Genomic DNA, 17,338 nt, shown 5'->3' on the forward strand with positions numbered 1-17,338 from the left:
TGAAATGAACAAAAAAGTGGATGGCTAAACCGCTAAAGACCAGCAGAGAGAGCCACAACTGCATCTGCGGAGTTGTTGTGTTTTTATTCTACTTTGAAGTCCTTCGTTTCTGTAACTATAATTCATCTAACGTAAATAGAAAGCTGCAAATGAAAACGCACTGTTTAAAATCAGGGGCAGCTAGCATTTTGTTTCATCTGCTTCTTACCACTTTAGTTTTCCTCATATCGCTGTATATACCATGGGTCGGAACCCTTTTGACGAAGAGAGCCATAAACAATTGATATTTTCAAACATTATTCCTTGAGAGCCATACAAATAAAAAAATACATGAAAACATGTGCATTTATTAATCATTTTACCACTTTGAAAGAACAAAAAGTTTCTGTATTCTTCTGGGACCATTTTTTCACTGTTGCTAATCAATGAGTATCAAGGAGAGTATACATGCAGAAGAGTCTAATGAAGAACATTTATGATTAAAAAGGTGCTAGAGATGGTGTCGGGCCACTGCTCCAGCGTGAGGCCCACATCGATGCGTTCGGGACTGAGGTCTTTCACCAGCGGTTCCCACATTTTACCACACAGGTTTGCGGAGAGCCACATACACCCATCAAAAGAGCCACATATGGGTCCCGAGCCATAGGTTCCCTACCACTGCTGTATATCTTTTTAGTATGACGAACTCCATTAACGCTGCGTTCAAACCATTTTTTACCCTCGTTGCGTGATACAAAGTCAATGTAACAGGTATTTGATCAGACTGGCATATCCATCATGAACATCTCATCTCATTTTCTGAAACGCTTTACCCTCACTAGGATAGGGGGGGGGGGGGTGCTGGAGCCTATCCCAGCTGACTCCGGGCCATCGGCAGGGGACACCCTGAATTGGTGGCCAGCCAATCACAGGGGATGAGAGGGACAACCATTCACTCTCAAACTCATAAAAAGGAGCAATTTAGAGTGTCCAATCAGCCTACCATGCATATTTTTGGAATGTGGGAGGAAATTGGAGTGTCCGGAGTAAACCCACAAAGGGCCCAGGGAGAACTTGTAAACTCCTCACAGGTTGATGTGACCTGGTATTGAATCCAGGACCCCAGAGCTGTGAGGCCGACGCAAACTCGCCCCACTGGGCCACCCACCCAAATTTACTTAACAGCCACATCTTATAACAGTACAGAAAATCACTCCTAGGAAAAGGATGAACTGAATGGATGGATGGTGGCTAGACTTTTGGAATCAAAATGAAGTGTGGCCCAGTTCAGTCAAAATACCCCATATGATGCCACACTCTACGTGTCTGTAGCATACTGAGGGAGGAACACTTTTGACGTCAAATTGTGTGGAAAAAATGACCACCCAGATTGAGACTAAAGCTTGCAATGATTTTTCAGGTGACCAGAGAAAGTTTTTCATTGAAAATGGAAGGTGCTATTTTAGTCAGAATAGGCCTATAAATCAGGGATAAAAACCCGTTTGTTTAGTGCAGTATACTTCAAACCAAATTATCTGCTGTACAGCATTATTTTTTAGAAATACACAATCTATGACTTTTAATACATTTCATATGTTTTTATTATTTTCCTATGTTAATTGACTGGTTTTATTTTTTGATTCTGTTGGCTCAGTGGGCGAGTGCTTTGCGCGTCATCCTCATAGGTTCTCGAGGCACTCAATTGCAAATAAAAAGCTTTCATAACCTGAAAATTCTTACATAGATGCATTCATAAGTACAGTCATGACAGTACAGTAATGTTGGTTCCCTACCATGTGAAAAACATGCGCTGGATGATGCTTCCATCTGTCTGACTTTTTGATTTAACCAGATAAAATTATACCTCAAAGAAATTAAATTCCTTTTTTTCTCTGTTATACACGGATATTAACAGCTACCTTTTGGAAAAAAAAAGTTTGTTACATTTAAACCAAAGCATAAAAAAATCACATTTAATTTATTGATTAATTATAGTAATTCGGTCACTTGGTGAAGTAGTGGTTCACTCGTCTGACTCGCTGGCGGGCGCGGGCTCGATTCACGCTGTTGGCAGTATGAATGTGAGTGTGATTGGTCGATTATCTCTGTGTGCCCCTACGACTAACTGGTGACTAGTCTAGGGTGTGTTCTGCCTTTTCCCCGAAGTCGGCTGGGACATGCTCCAGCAACTCTGGCAACCCTTATGGGGATTGTCGGTATGGTAGATGAATGAATGAATAATAATCACACCAGTAATAACCTTCAATTGAGCAACTCTCAGTTTCAAGACTTTTTGACATCAGGTATGGATATTGCTGAATGGCTGTTAATATAGTTTGGTCTAAAATTTAATAAACAATTACCACCAAATCTTTGATATAAACTTGGTAATCCAATTATTCAATTTAAAAAAACTAAATTTGAAGTAAAAAAATAATAAATTGTTGATTTGCACAAAAGAAAAGATTAATTCATTTTTTTTCCATTCTGTTCATTCTCACAAGGGTCTGATCCAATTAAGAGCAGTTGGCCGGAGTCACCTTGAATTGTTGTCAGCCAATCGCAGGACACAAGACCAACAACAATCCAATGCTCAGACTCACTCAATTTAGAGTGTACCAAGCATTGATATGAAATAGCAAGGCATTGAGAATGGATCCAACACAAAAACTTAGGAGAAGGGATGTAGTAAATGAACGATCACTTTTATTTAACACCGGGTGCGCGCCAAAAAACGGGGTACCTTGGGTATCTTGGGTATCGCGAGATGTATAGGTTATAAGGTACAACCAAAAACAGCACGACCGAAAAAATCACCACAAGAAATACAATAGAACTCTGAAGGAGGCACACAGCAGTAACCAGGGCACAAATAAGACAACCTTTGCCAGTGACAGGGGCCTAAAAATATTGAGCAGTACTCCTAATACACAACAGGTGTGCCTCAGGCCAACCCACTCAGGCAACTCAGGTGCTGGAAAACAGGAAAAAAACTGAGAGCAAGACACAGACATGATCAGCATGTTTTTGGGATGTTTTCGGGATGCTCGAGCAAACTGGACTACTCAGAGAAAACCCTGCCATTGACGGCGGTAGACGTCCGATTCATGTTGACTGTGAGGTGCAGAGTACTCAGCACTCATTTAACCCATCTGATGGGTTAAATGAGTGCTGAGTACTCTGCACCTCACAGTCAATGGCAGCCGATGAGTTAAATGAATGCTCTATAGGGGTTAAAAATAATCTAATTCAGTGTATCAGAGGCTTACGAGGAAGTTCTGATCTAACCACTTTGACAGAGGTGTGACATATCCAAACACATCTGTTAAAGTGGTTTGATCAGAAAAATCATCACAATAATAGTATAAAATGTGCGATGCGCAAGGGCGAGGCAAGTTTTACTATTCACACACGAGAACAAGACGTTTTGTTCAAGAGTTTAATATCTAAATATCTACTAATATAGATGGTCATCTTTATCAAACAAATAAAAGTCTTAGTATACTTTCAGCCCGGAACTTTGAGATTAAAACAAAAGGCAATAAGTAAAATGTACTTATTAAAAATATTTTTTCTGCAAATTCACAGATGGTGTTTTTATTGAAGCAGTAAATGTTGATTCATGAGTTTGATATCTAAATATCTACTGTTGAAACTATTCATGAGAGAGTTTAATATCTAAATATCCAATATCAAAATATCAATAAGAACATTGCCACGCAAGATCTACATCCGGGTTACCCCGAGCGACCCTCATTCCATCAACAGTAGATATTTAGATTATAAACTCTCTCTCTCTCTCATGAATCAACAGTAGATATTTAGATATTAAACTCTCTCTCATGAATCAACAGTAGATATTTAGATATTAAACTCTTGTTGTGAGCTGTTTTCAACAGTACTTACTCTCTGTCACCATTTGACTGGAGACCAAAAGACCGGGGACCAACGGAAACCAAACGTCCGGCGACCAAACGTCTGGCGACTAAACGTCCGGCGACCAAGCGTCCGGCAACCAAACGTCCAAGTACCCTGGCCGCGCTGAGCCCGAAGAGACGACGTGGGTTCCCCTTCACCAACTTTGAGATGGGCCAAAGAGTTCGGGTGCATCGACAGTTGGACGATAGCAAAAGGAGGGATCCCTGGCTCTGATCCCCAGCTGCAGAAACTGTCTCTTTGGACGTGGAATGTCACCTCTCTGGTTGGGAAAGAGCCCAAGTTAGTGCGTGAAGTTGAGAAATTCTGGCTCAACGTAGTCGGGCTCACCTCTATGCACAGCTTGGGTTCCGGTAGCACTCATCTCGAGGGGGTTTGGACACTTCCACTCTGGAGTTGCTCATGGTGAGAAGCGGCGAGCAGGTGTGTGCATACTTGTTCACAAGGTAACCATTGTGAAAGGCCTATTGACCTTTATTATGCAAAAGATTTGGGCAAAACCACGGGCCAATAATAATGTGATAATTTTGCAATTCTCCTACTTTTTGGTTTACAACTAAACTAGATTTTATCAGAAACCTTTATAGAAATCTTGATATGAACCATTTAGTTGTGACACAGCTCTGCCTGCTGGTAATTCCTTTGTTGGTCGGCATTATGTAACCATGTTAGTAATTACATGGTGCAAAGATCACCTCTTATAAATCCAGGAATCTAACATAATTATTTGTGCCTTTGCACTACATATGCACAGTAAAAAACAAAGCAATGGCAACAAAGCTTCCTTGTTTCCTTCTGTATTCATTGACTCATGCATGCAGTAGATTATTGAGTGTCCCAATGTGCAAAATCTGGCGTCCTCACAAACAAACTCTGTCGACACAGAGGCGGAGATATGTGCGCAATGTGACCCATTTGTTGATAACTTTGTCAGGTGATGATGGACCCTTTTCTAGATTACTCATTAGGTTTTGTACTGTAACATTGCTCTTCTAAGTCATTGACACACCCAACAAACTAAGTTATTTAAATATTTCAACTTCAAATAGTAGTAGTAGTTGGCCTCTCATGCTTCCCACTTAAGAGAGCCATTTGGAAGATGCCTATGGCAGAAAAAAAAGATAAGCTTTATTTGATCATCTGAAAGAAATCATGGCCATCTGACATGTATTTTGGGACGCCTCTGATATGGTTCCTTGTGCTATATAAAGAGCAATACGCATCGGAAAAATACCAAATCAAAACGTACCAGTACAAACACACTTACTAATAGATACTGTGGTGATGGTGCGGCATGGTTGAACATCATTCATCTATAGACTCCATATTCATCCTCCACACCACAGCCCATACTTCATCTCCTGGACTGTGCTCTATGGTTGCCACACTTCCATGCCACACTTCACTGGCCAGACCTTTATAGTTACCAAATACCAATTTATAGTCCTGAAAGAAAAATGAGTTCTCAGTGTATAAACAAGTATGAAGTCAATGTGAGAAACCTCTAGCGGAGCATACCTTCAGTCTTGCCATACAGTGCAATGTCGCTGACATGTTCTTGAGTTGCAATTGCTCCTTTAGCAGGTTGTTATAAATGCAAAGTACGAGAACTTGCGGCTATTCATCGAATTGTATCTCGTTAACTGGAAGGGACTCAAAGAGACGGCTACTAATATTAACATTCAATGTGAGATATCAATTACCATACTGGGCATGAGCTGTGTGCCCATGCATCTGTGTTAGAAATTAACTGTACTGACCTTCCAGCATATAAACAATTCTCATGCTAATCACCAGCGCTGAAGCCGTGGTCAGTTAACGGTTACATCATGCCTTGTTGATAGTCATTGTTTCAAAGTACGGTAAATTTGAACAAAAGAAACAGGAAACTCATAATAAATGCCTTTTTTTGATCACTTGATTTTGAGGTAATTTCAAGTTGTCACTAACTTTATTTGCTATTTGTGTTAATAGTTGATGGCTTGTATGTGGCTGATAAATAAATAAAAAAAAAAAAATATATATATATATATATATATATATATATATATATATATATATATATATATATATATATATATATATATATATATATATATATATATATATATATATATATATATATATATATATATATATATATATATATATATATATATATATATATATATATATATATATATATATATATATATATATATATATATATATATATATATATATATATATATATATATATATATATATATATATATATATATATATATATATATATATATATATATATATATATATATATATATATATATATATATATATATGTTGTACCCGTGATTTTCCACGGGTAGACGGTGGTAGTATTGATTTTCTTCCACGGGGTGGTGGTGTTTTTCGCCTTTAAAAGACGGGTGAAATAATCAGACAGGCTCTTTGTTGTATTTCCAAAACCAACTTTAGTTATTTAAGCAATTCACACAAAACATAATATACAATAACACTCAAATATATACATAGTAACATATTAACAACCCGTTATAATCCAAAGCAATGTACTTGCTGCATAAACGATTATAACTTATGAGTATTGTAACTTGTTACCTTTTGTTCCGGCCGTCATTTACTGCATACTATTATGCTACTGTTATAACGGCGGCCGAAAGTAGCCTGCTGTAGACAATGCACCCGAGACGCGCACATTCGCGCACACACATAAAAAAAAGTAAACAACCCACGGTCGAAGGTAGCTCGCTTTAAACAATACCCGAGACTCGCACATTTGAAAAAGTAAATAATCAGCGGCCGAAGGTAGCTTGCTGTAAACAATACCCGAGCCTTGCACATTTACGCGCACACATAAAGAAGTAAACAAGCATCACTTAAGCATTACATTCTTTCTCACATGCTACTATTGCCTCTTGCACATCTCACACTCAGTCGTTATTCAAAACAAAGCAACATACCTTTAAAAGACGGGTGAAATAATCAGACAGGCTCTTTGTTGTATTTCCAAAACCAACTTAGATAAATGTCTGAATAGCCCGTTATTATACCCTACCAAGGTCTATGACCATTGGTTAGTCATTACGTCATCGCCCCTTGTTTAACGCATGCTAGCGGCATGAGTCCCCTTTCAACTTAACACCTGCACTCATGTATAACATCAACTACTTAACCCTGTCACACTAGCGGCATGAGTCCCTTTTTAACTTAACACCTGCACTCATGTATAACATCAATTACTTCACCCTGTCACACTCTCCCCCACAAAAACAAATGTCGTCCCGACATTAATATGCTCCCAAACATTCCCACATTGGTGAGCCGATGCTCATTACCAGTCCCGGCGGCCCGGGCCACAGTTCAAATATAATCCACAACTCGTACGGTCCACGTTTTACTGGATGGCACAGTAATCACAGTCCATAATAGTCCATAACAGTCCATAACAGTCCATGACAGTCCATGACAGTCCATGACCGCATCATGCACGTCGTCCTTGTAGGTTCAAGCTTGTTGGAGTCCAAACAAAAAAGGTGGCTGCAGGTAATATGGATGCAGGTGTACTACCCAAGGGCCCACTCCTGGTGCAGGGTAAACAGTTAGCCGCTCCTGCGGTGACTGTGTACTATAACAGGAGGGGATTCCAAAATGGTCATAGGTCGTACGTCGTGGTGGGTGTCTCTCCCTTCTCGGCCGTTCATCAGTCAGCGCCTCAGGTTCCGTCACGGCGGTTGGCGGGAAAGTCTCTGATAACTGTTCAGCACTAGGACCTTCAAGAGGAGGGTTTGCTCCCTCACCAGGCAGGTCCTCCAGCTGATGGTCCTCTTCTACTTGTACTGGTCCGGAAGCAGGGCCCCTCACTTCGTGTGTCTGGTCCACAGGCAGTGGCCTGTGCTCCGGCTCCATCTCCTGGGCACCTCTCTCATTTAGCTGGCGTAGCTCATAGTGGGAGTCATCTTCGTCATCGCTTTCTTCGTCTGACTCCTGATGAGATGCCGGCTGCTGTTTCTTTCTCGGCGTCCTCGTGCCGATTTTCCCTTCTTCTGGTCTTATCTCAACGGGCAAATGGTCACAAGACATTAGTAGATTTCTGTGCAGAATTCTGGAACGATCTTTACCTCTTTCTGGCCTAACTTCATAAATTGGTAGGTCAGATCCCATTTGCTTCACCACTGTGTGAACTGCATCTTCCCAGAAGTCACGGAGCTTCCCAGGTCCTCCTCTTGGTGTCAGGTTGTCTGGTTTTGGTTTGACCTTTGGGAATCTACTCGTCTTTGTCTGTTGAGTAGGAATTGATTCACTAGATTTTTGACATTCAAGGGGAGACTTGTCAGTGTCTCTACCATATTGGGTCAAAGCTCTAGTTGATTCTATCTTTAACCTCTCATTCGCCTGTTCTTGTTCCCTTTCTTTCAAGAATGTAACTTTTTGCAGCTTCAATAATTCAAGCTCCTCTTTCAGTACTTCCTCCCTCTGGAGAGATGCCATAATCTCTCTTTCTGTTGCTTGCTTGGTCTGAAAAAGTTTCTCCTTCTCCACAACAAACATGTCCACCTGTTTCTCCAGAGCCATTTTCTCTTCTTTCAGTACGCTAATCTCATCAGTTTTCTGCTGCTCAGCTTGTTCAAACTGAAGTTCAAGATGGTCAATCTTTTCCTGAAAGGCTTCTCTCTGTTTCGATATGTCCTCTTTCAGTTTTCTGATGATGTGATCTTTAGATTGAACGATTTCATCAGTATGCAAGTTTTCTAGCGCCAAGAGTTTTTTCTGTCGGGCTATTTCCTCTTCATAAGATGAAAGCTTCAATTCTTTTACTTCCACATCTGCTGCTGCCTTTGCTTAACAGCCAACTGTTTTGTCAAGCTGGTTCTTCAATTCTATAATTTCGTACCGCTGATTTTCTCTCTCAGCTTTGTAAGTTTCTATAGCTTCATTTCTCGCAGAGAGCTGCTCCAACAAATCTCTTTTTTGCTTATCGCTCTCTTCATTATGCCTAGCTTGTTCTTGTTTCATGGCTTCAAGGTCCCTCTTGAGAATTTTTTCACGCTCAAGAGAGGCCAAGTGTTCACTATTTATTGCCTGCTTTGCCCCAAAAAGTCTCTGCCACCCCAGTCTTCTGTCTTCATACAACATCCTTATCCCCTCTTTTAATTCTAACAACTCAGCCATACCTTGGTCCTCGTCTTTGAGTTCGCTCCTTTCCAGGTGTTTATTAATGTGCCACAACAATGTGCATTCTGATATGCGTTTCGTTTTCCCTATGTTAAGGAAATCACATATTTCTAACAGGTCATTAACTGTTAGCTTGTACAACATTTCTTCTACCTCTATGCTTACTTGCTCCCGTTCCATTTCCATTTTCTCAACACGGTAGGAGTTTGGTTTATGATGCAAAAGTGAACACTGAACTGGCACGTTTTTACCGTCTCTCTGATGATCTCTACTGGCCTCAGATGACGAGTACTCTGCCAACTTCACGTTCCTTTTAACAGCAACACCTCTTCTCACTGTCTTGATCCTGGTTGTGGTTTAGGTTTTGCGGGCTCAGCATTCAGTACTCAGGTTGTGAATACTGGTCATCAAAGCAGCAATCCCAGCGGCGGTGCCTCCAAAAATGTTGTACCCGTGATTTTCCACGGGGTGGTAGGTGGTAGTATTTCGCCTTTAAAAGACGGGTGAAATAATCAGACAGGCTCTTTGTTGTATTTCCAAAACCAACTTTAGTTATTTAAGCAATTCACACAAAACATAATATACAATAACACTCAAATATATACATAGTAACATATTAACAACCCGTTATAATCCAAAGCAATGTACTTGCTGCATAAACGATTATAACTTATGAGTATTGTAACTTGTTACCTTTTGTTCCGGCCGTCATTTACTGCATACTATTATGCTACTGTTATAACGGCGGCCGAAAGTAGCCTGCTGTAGACAATGCACCCGAGACGCGCACATTCGCGCACACACATAAAAAAAAGTAAACAACCCACGGTCGAAGGTAGCTCGCTTTAAACAATACCCGAGACTCGCACATTTGAAAAAGTAAATAATCAGCGGCCGAAGGTAGCTTGCTGTAAACAATACCCGAGCCTTGCACATTTACGCGCACACATAAAGAAGTAAACAAGCATCACTTAAGCATTACATTCTTTCTCACATGCTACTATTGCCTCTTGCACATCTCACACTCAGTCGTTATTCAAAACAAAGCAACATACCTTTAAAAGACGGGTGAAATAATCAGACAGGCTCTTTGTTGTATTTCCAAAACCAACTTAGATAAATGTCTGAATAGCCCGTTATTATACCCTACCAAGGTCTATGACCATTGGTTAGTCATTACGTCATCGCCCCTTGTTTAACGCATGCTAGCGGCATGAGTCCCCTTTCAACTTAACACCTGCACTCATGTATAACATCAACTACTTAACCCTGTCACACTAGCGGCATGAGTCCCTTTTTAACTTAACACCTGCACTCATGTATAACATCAATTACTTCACCCTGTCACATATATATATATATATATATATATATGTTTGTTTTTTCTCGTTATATAGGCAGAAAAGCATTTGATAAAATCATACGCTCCTCTTTTAATAAAGAAATTAAATGTTTCTTGGATAAAAAATGGTAAACCGCAAGATAACTGGCTGTTTATAGGCATCAGTATTGTATTCAAACGCACAGTCACTTCCTGGTCACGTCTGCAGCGCCAATTTCTTTCTCTTGATTGGCTCGGTCATTAAGTGGCCATGAAATGAACGCGTTTATTGTTACATTTCAATAATTTGGTTTCTTCTAAAACACTCAGCACCTGACGGGAATCATCCAATTATAGTTGTGACAGTGGTGGGCCATCAGGGCCTCCAAGACCTTCTCTGCTGGCCTAAGAAATATCTAAATTATATTCTGTCCATCAATACTTATTAAATAATTCCAAATTGTCCATTGTTAAACAAGCGTCGATAAGACTGATGCTTTAACCAATCAGATATCGAGTTGGCAACACCACAATGTATTGTCGCGGGCGTAGGGATACGTCATTGCCTTGTTGCAGGCGGAGGGATACGTCATCACTTTCACCAACCAGGCTCGTCATTAGCTATCAAACTATTTGGAGCGGGCTGCACAAGCAAATGTATTGTTGTGTTGATTTACAGCCATTTTTGAGACGGTCTATTCCAGAAATACGACAGGACAGGCTCGACTTTCAGCATTAGCTTCGAAAGCGATATAAAAGAAGGAAGAAAGAAAGGAGGATGGATATTGTGTACAGTTAAAAATGATTTTTGGATGAGTAAAATATGGCTATATTCCTAAATAATATTTCAATTGCGGGCCAAGTTCTGATATCTGAAAAGCTCCAGTGTTTGTATTTAATCACTAAATGCTGCGAGGAAGTGGATTTTACACCATTGTCTGGCAATGTTTGCCGGTACGCCATTGACGTTCATCACTGTCTTTTTCCGAGGAAACTTAGTCCGGTTGTAATGTCTGAAAAGTTCCAGTATTCGTATTTAATTAATAAATGCTGCTAGGAAGTGGATTTTTCCACATTTTTGTGCATTGATTTATTGATTTTTTTATGTGTCGCAGTTGTAGCTGTCCAAGTTTCTGTACACGGTCGATTGGTCGGCAGTCTTTTGGTCGCCGGTCTTTTGGTTGCCCGGAAGGTTATTGATAGTTACCATTTAAATCGTTGCTCAAATTCCCTAAATACAAACTGCAAATTACTATTTAGTCTTACTTAATGCCCTAGTAATTATTAGGCTAAAGAAAAGCTCCAATTTTCATGGACTTTTATTGTTTTTTGTTGGAGAACTTGTTAAGACCCTGACTGACGTAGCTTCTTAAAGGGACAACGCATGTACTTACAAACTCTTATTCACTTATACGTTGGCTCAGTGGAAATGCTCATGGCCATTGTTGGCTTTTACTGATGCGTAGACCGTGTTGTTTTACCTTGTTTTTTCGCTGGTCTTTTGGTCGCCGGTCTTTTGGTCGCCGGTCTTTTGGTCGCCGGTCTTTTGGTCGCCGGTCTTTTGATCGCCGGTCTTTTGGTCGCCGGTCTTTTGGTCGCCGGTCTTTTGGTCGCCGGTCTTTTGGTCGCCGGTCTTTTGGTTGCTGGTCTTTTGGTCGCCGGTCTTTTGGTCGCCGGTCTTTTGGTTGCCGGTCTTTTGGTCGCGCGTTGTCGCGGTCCGGGCGACCAAAAGACGGCGACCAAAAGACGGCGACCAAAAGACGGCGACCAAAAGACCGGCGACCAAAAGACTGGCGACCAATCGACCGCACATGTGACAGGGTGAAGTAGTTGATGTTATACATGAGTGCAGGTGTTAAGTTAAAAAGGGACTCATGCCGCTAGCATGCGTTAAACACGGGGCGATGACGTAATGGGCACGCGCAAGTCACGCAGTGATTAACCAATGGTCATAGACCTTGGTATAGTATAATAACGGGCTATTCAGACATTTCTCTAAGTTGGTTTGAAATACAACAAAGGACCTGTCTGATTATTTCACCCGTCTTTTAAAGGTATGTTGCTTTGTTTTGAATATCGATTGAGTGTGAGATGTGCAAGAGGCAATAAGTAGCATGTGAGAAAGAACGTAATGCTTAGTGATGCTTGTTTACTTTTTTGTGTGTGCGCGTAAATGTGCGAGTCTCGGGTATTGTTTACAGCAAGCTACCTTTGGCCGCTGGTTATTTACTTTTTCATGTGTGCGCGTAAATGTGCGAGTCTCGGGTATTGTTTAAAGCGAGCTACCTTCGACCGCTGGTTGTTTACTTTTTTTATGTGTGTGCGTGAATGTGCGAGTCTCGGGTGCATTGTTTACAGCAGGCTACTTTCGGCCGCCGTTATAAGGATAGCATAATAAGTATGCAGTATATGACGGCCGGAACAAAAGGTAACAAGTTTCTATACTCATAAGTTATAATCGTTTTTGCAACAAGTACATTGTTTGGATTATAATGGGTTGTTAATATGTTACTATGTATATATTTGAGTGTTATTGTATATTATGTTTTGTGTGAATTGCTTTGATATAACTAAAGTTGGTTTGAAATACAACAAAGGACCTGTCTGATTATTTCACCCGTCTTTTAAAGGCGAAATACTACCACCCCGTGGAAGATCACGGGTACAACATTTTTGGAGGCACCGCTGGGATTGCTGCTTAGATGACCAGTATTCACAACCTGACTACTGAATGCTGAGCCAGCAGAACCAACCACATCCAGGGGGAGACAAAGTTGGAAACCTTCACGTGGTGTCTCCTGAGAGGCCGCTCGCTGCGGCCTGCGAATTCCAACAAATACCACTCAGAGCTGCCAACAAGGACCGTGGCACCCTACGTTTTTCATCCAGCCGGAGACATTTGACTGCCCCTCACCTCCGACTACCCCCCGGATGAAATAATCCGCGTTCCAGTGGCAGCTCTAGCGCTATCTGAGGGCAATCCTCAGGCGCTTGTAGTGCAAACAAACAAACAAACATCCAGGAACAAGACAGTGAGGAGAGGTGTTGTGGTGAAAAGGGACGTGAAGTTGGCAGAGTACTCGTCATCTGAGGCCAGTAGAGATCATCAGAGAGACGGTAAAAACGTGCCAGTTCAGTGCTCACACTTTTGCATCATAAACCAAACTCCTACCGTGTTGAGAAAATGGAAATGGAACGGGAGCAAGTACGCATAGAGGTAGAAGAAATGTTGTACAAGCTAACAGTTAATGACCTGTTAGAAATATGTGATTTCCTTAACATAGGGAAAACGAAACGCATATCAGAATTCAAATTGTTGGGTCACATCGCTAACCACCTGGAAAGGAACGAACTCAAAGACGAGGACAAAGGTATGTCTGAGTTGTTAAAATTAAAAGAGGGGATAAGGATGTTGTATGAAGACAGAAGACTGGGGTGGCAGAGACTTTTTGGGGCAAAGCAGGCAATAAATAGTGAACACTTGGCCTCTCTTGAGCGCGAAAAAATTCTCAAGAGGGACCTTGAAGCCATGAAACAAGAACAAGCTAAGCAAAGAAGAGATTTGTTGGAGCAGCTCTCTGCGAGAAATGAAGCTATAGAAAATCAGCGGTACGAAATTATAGAATTGAAGGACCAGCTTGACAAAACAGTTGGCTGTTTAGCAAAGGCAGCAGCAGATGTGGAAGCAAAAGAATTGAAGCTTTCATCTTATGAAGAGGAAATAGCCCGACAGAAAAAACTCTTGGCGCTAGAAAACTTGCATACTGATGAAATCGTTCAATCTAAAGATCACATCATCAAAAGACTGGAAGAGGACATATCGCAACAGAGAGAAGCCTTTCAGAAAAAGATTGACCATCTTGAACTTCAGTTTGAACAAGCCGAGCAGCAGAAAACTGATGAGATTAGAATACTACAAGAAGAGCAAAAGGCTCTGGAGAAACAGGTAGACATGCTTGTTGCGGAGAAGGAGAAACTTTTTCAGACCAAGCAAGCAACAGAAAGAGAGAATATGGCATCTCGCCAGAGGGAGGAAGTACTGAAAGAGGAGCTTGAATTACTGAAGCTGGAAAAAGTTACATTCTTGAAAGAAAGGGAACAAGAACAGGCGAATGAGAGGTTAAAGATAGAATCAACAAGAGCTTTGACCCAATATGGTAGAGATACTGACAAGTTTCCCCTTGAATGTCAAAAATCTAGTGAATCAATTCCTACTCAACAGACAAAGACGAGTAGATTCCCAAAGGTCAAACCAAAACCAGACATTCGGACATCAAGAAACGTACAAGCTAAACCTCTGAACGCAAAAGAGATGAGCTCCTCTTCAAATCTGGAATCTGCTGGCAAAAAGACAAATGAAACTGAACCAGAATCGACGGAGATACAGAAATCGAATTGGAAGGAGCCTTCGAATAAACTTGTGCATGTTTACAACTGTACCCGTTGTGATGTGACAGGTTATTCACCATTTTATCTACTGTTCGGGAGTTCGCCAAGGCTTCCAGTGGACATGCTCTTTGGACTATGCAACAGGTCCGATGCAGATGGACAGCAGGACTATGTGGAGAAATTGAGAAGAGGGATGGAGGAGGCGTACACCATTGCCACCGAGAATGCACGGAAAGCGGCAGAAAAAGGTAAAAAGCACTATGACACTAAAGTAAGGAGTTCTGTGCTACAACCAGGAGAGCGCATCCTGATGGAAAATCTGACACCAAGAGGAGGACCTGGGAAGCTCCGTGACTTCTGGGAAGATACAGTTCACACAGTGGAGAAGCAAATGGGATCTGACCTGCCAATTTATGAAGTTAGGCCAGGAAGAGGTAAAGATCGTTCCAGAATTCTGTACAGAAATCTACTAATGTCTTGTGAACATTTGCCCGTTGAGATAACACCAGAAGAAGGGAAAATCGGCACGAGGACGCCGAGAAAGAAAAAGCAGCCGGCATCTCATCAGGAGTCAGAAAAAGAAGGCGATGACGAGGATGACTTCCACTGTGAGCTGCGCCAGCTAAATGAGAGAGGTGCCCAGGAGATGGAGCCGGAGCGCGGGCCACTGCCTGTGGACCAGACACACGAAGTGAGGGGCCCTGCTTCCGGACCAGTACAAGTAGAAGAGGACCATCAGCTGGAGGACCTGCCTGGTGAGGGAGCAAACCGTCCTCTTGAAGGTCCTAGTGATGAGCAGTTATCAGACACTTCCCCGCCAACCGCCGTGACGGAACCTGAGGCGCTGACTGTTGAACGGCCGAGAAGGGAGAGACACCCACCACGACGTACGACCTATGACCATCTTGGAATCCCCTTCTGTTATAGTACACAGTCACCGCAGGAGCGGCTAACTGTTTAGCCTGCACCAGGAGTGGCCCCATGGTTAGTACACCTGCATCCATATTACCTGCAGCCACCTTTTTTGTTTGGACTCCAACAAGCTTGAACCTAAAAGGACGACGTGCATGATGCGGTCATGGACGGTCATGGACTGTCATGGACTGTTATGGACTGTTATGGACTGTTATGGACTGTTATGGATTGTGATTACTGTGCCATCCAGTAAAACGTGGACCGTACGAGTTGTGGATTATATTTGAACTGTGGCCCGTGCCGCCTGGACTTTAATGAGCATCGGCTCACCAAAGTGGAAATGTTTGGGAGCATATTAATGTCGGGACGACATTTGTTTTTGTGGGGGAGAGTGTGACAGGGTGAAGTAGTTGATGTTATACATGAGTGCAGGTGTTAAGTTAAAAAGGGACTCATGCCGCTAGCATGCGTTAAACACGGGGCGATGACGTAATGGGCACGCGCAAGTCACGCAGTGATTAACCAATGGTCATAGACCTTGGTATAGTATAATAACGGGCTATTCAGACATTTCTCTAAGTTGGTTTGAAATACAACAAAGGACCTGTCTGATTATTTCACCCGTCTTTTAAAGGTATGTTGCTTTGTTTTGAATATCGATTGAGTGTGAGATGTGCAAGAGGCAATAAGTAGCATGTGAGAAAGAACGTAATGCTTAGTGATGCTTGTTTACTTTTTTATGTGTGCGCGTAAATGTGCGAGTCTCGGGTATTGTTTACAGCAAGCTACCTTCGGCCGCTGGTTATTTACTTTTTCATGTGTGCGCGTAAATGTGCGAGTCTCGGGTATTGTTTAAAGCGAGCTACCTTCGACCGCTGGTTGTTTACTTTTTTTTATGTGTGTGCGTGAATGTGCGAGTCTCGGGTGCATTGTTTACAGCAGGCTACTTTCGGCCGCCGTTATAAGGATAGCATAATAAGTATGCAGTATATGACGGCCGGAACAAAAGGTAACAAGTTTCTATACTCATAAGTTATAATCGTTTTTGCAACAAGTACATTGTTTGGATTATAACGGGTTGTTAATATGTTACTATGTATATATTTGAGTGTTATTGTATATTATGTTTTGTGTGAATTGCTTTGATATAACTAAAGTTGGTTTGAAATACAACAAAGGACCTGTCTGATTATTTCACCCGTCTTTTAAAGGCGAAATACTACCACCCCGTGGAAAATCACGGGTACAACACACACACAAGGTTTTATGGCCATAAAATAGTTTTTGAGGGTTGGATTGATTCGTTGAAGGCGCTACGAGAAAATGCACAGACCGCCAGAGTTGTAAGACATGGTAGGTTCAAGAGGGGTTGTATTGTCCAGTTGGACAAAAAGCCTGTCTCCACTGCCCCCCTTTGTGGACCAATTGACGAATCTTAGACACCGAGTTTGGCAATATGATGCTGTAAAATTCATTATTAAAATAGGCAGGACTGTTTTGCTTGCAATGCTAATGTCTTTTGTTATTTAACCAAAACCTCACATTACAGGCTCACTTACTATAAAAGGAATACTAGTGACAGACACTCTAATGTAGCAGAGCATAGGGTGTGTACCTGTGTACCAC

At 41.6% G+C, this 17,338-nt stretch overlaps 1 protein-coding gene across 1 annotated transcript; it reads right to left on the minus strand.

The window, feature by feature from the left end:
• Positions 1-5,220: 5,220 nt before the first annotated feature.
• LOC144199079 (gamma-glutamylcyclotransferase-like) lies at positions 5,221-5,645 on the minus strand. The gene is made up of 3 exons (XM_077720447.1): positions 5,619-5,645; positions 5,434-5,532; positions 5,221-5,361 (listed from the first exon to the last, which is right to left on the minus strand). Exons 1-3 carry the CDS (start codon positions 5,643-5,645, stop codon positions 5,221-5,223), a joined length of 267 nt encoding a protein of 88 aa, XP_077576573.1.
• Between the last annotated feature and the right edge of the window lie 11,693 nt (positions 5,646-17,338).

Source organism: Stigmatopora nigra, chromosome 7, assembly GCF_051989575.1.
Source record: "Stigmatopora nigra isolate UIUO_SnigA chromosome 7, RoL_Snig_1.1, whole genome shotgun sequence".
Taxonomy (NCBI): Eukaryota; Metazoa; Chordata; class Actinopteri; order Syngnathiformes; family Syngnathidae; genus Stigmatopora; species Stigmatopora nigra.

Excerpts from the sequence above, each read along its gene's own strand:
- LOC144199079 (XM_077720447.1), bottom strand. The coding sequence starts at position 5,645 with ATGGGCACACAGCTCATGCCCAGTATG. Across the intron at positions 5,533-5,618 it reads CACAGCTCATGCCCAGTATG|CCGCAAGTTCTCGTACTTTG; the intron begins GTAATTGATATC and ends TTCGATGAATAG. Across the intron at positions 5,362-5,433 it reads ACTGTATGGCAAGACTGAAG|GACTATAAATTGGTATTTGG; the intron begins GTATGCTCCGCT and ends TTTTTCTTTCAG.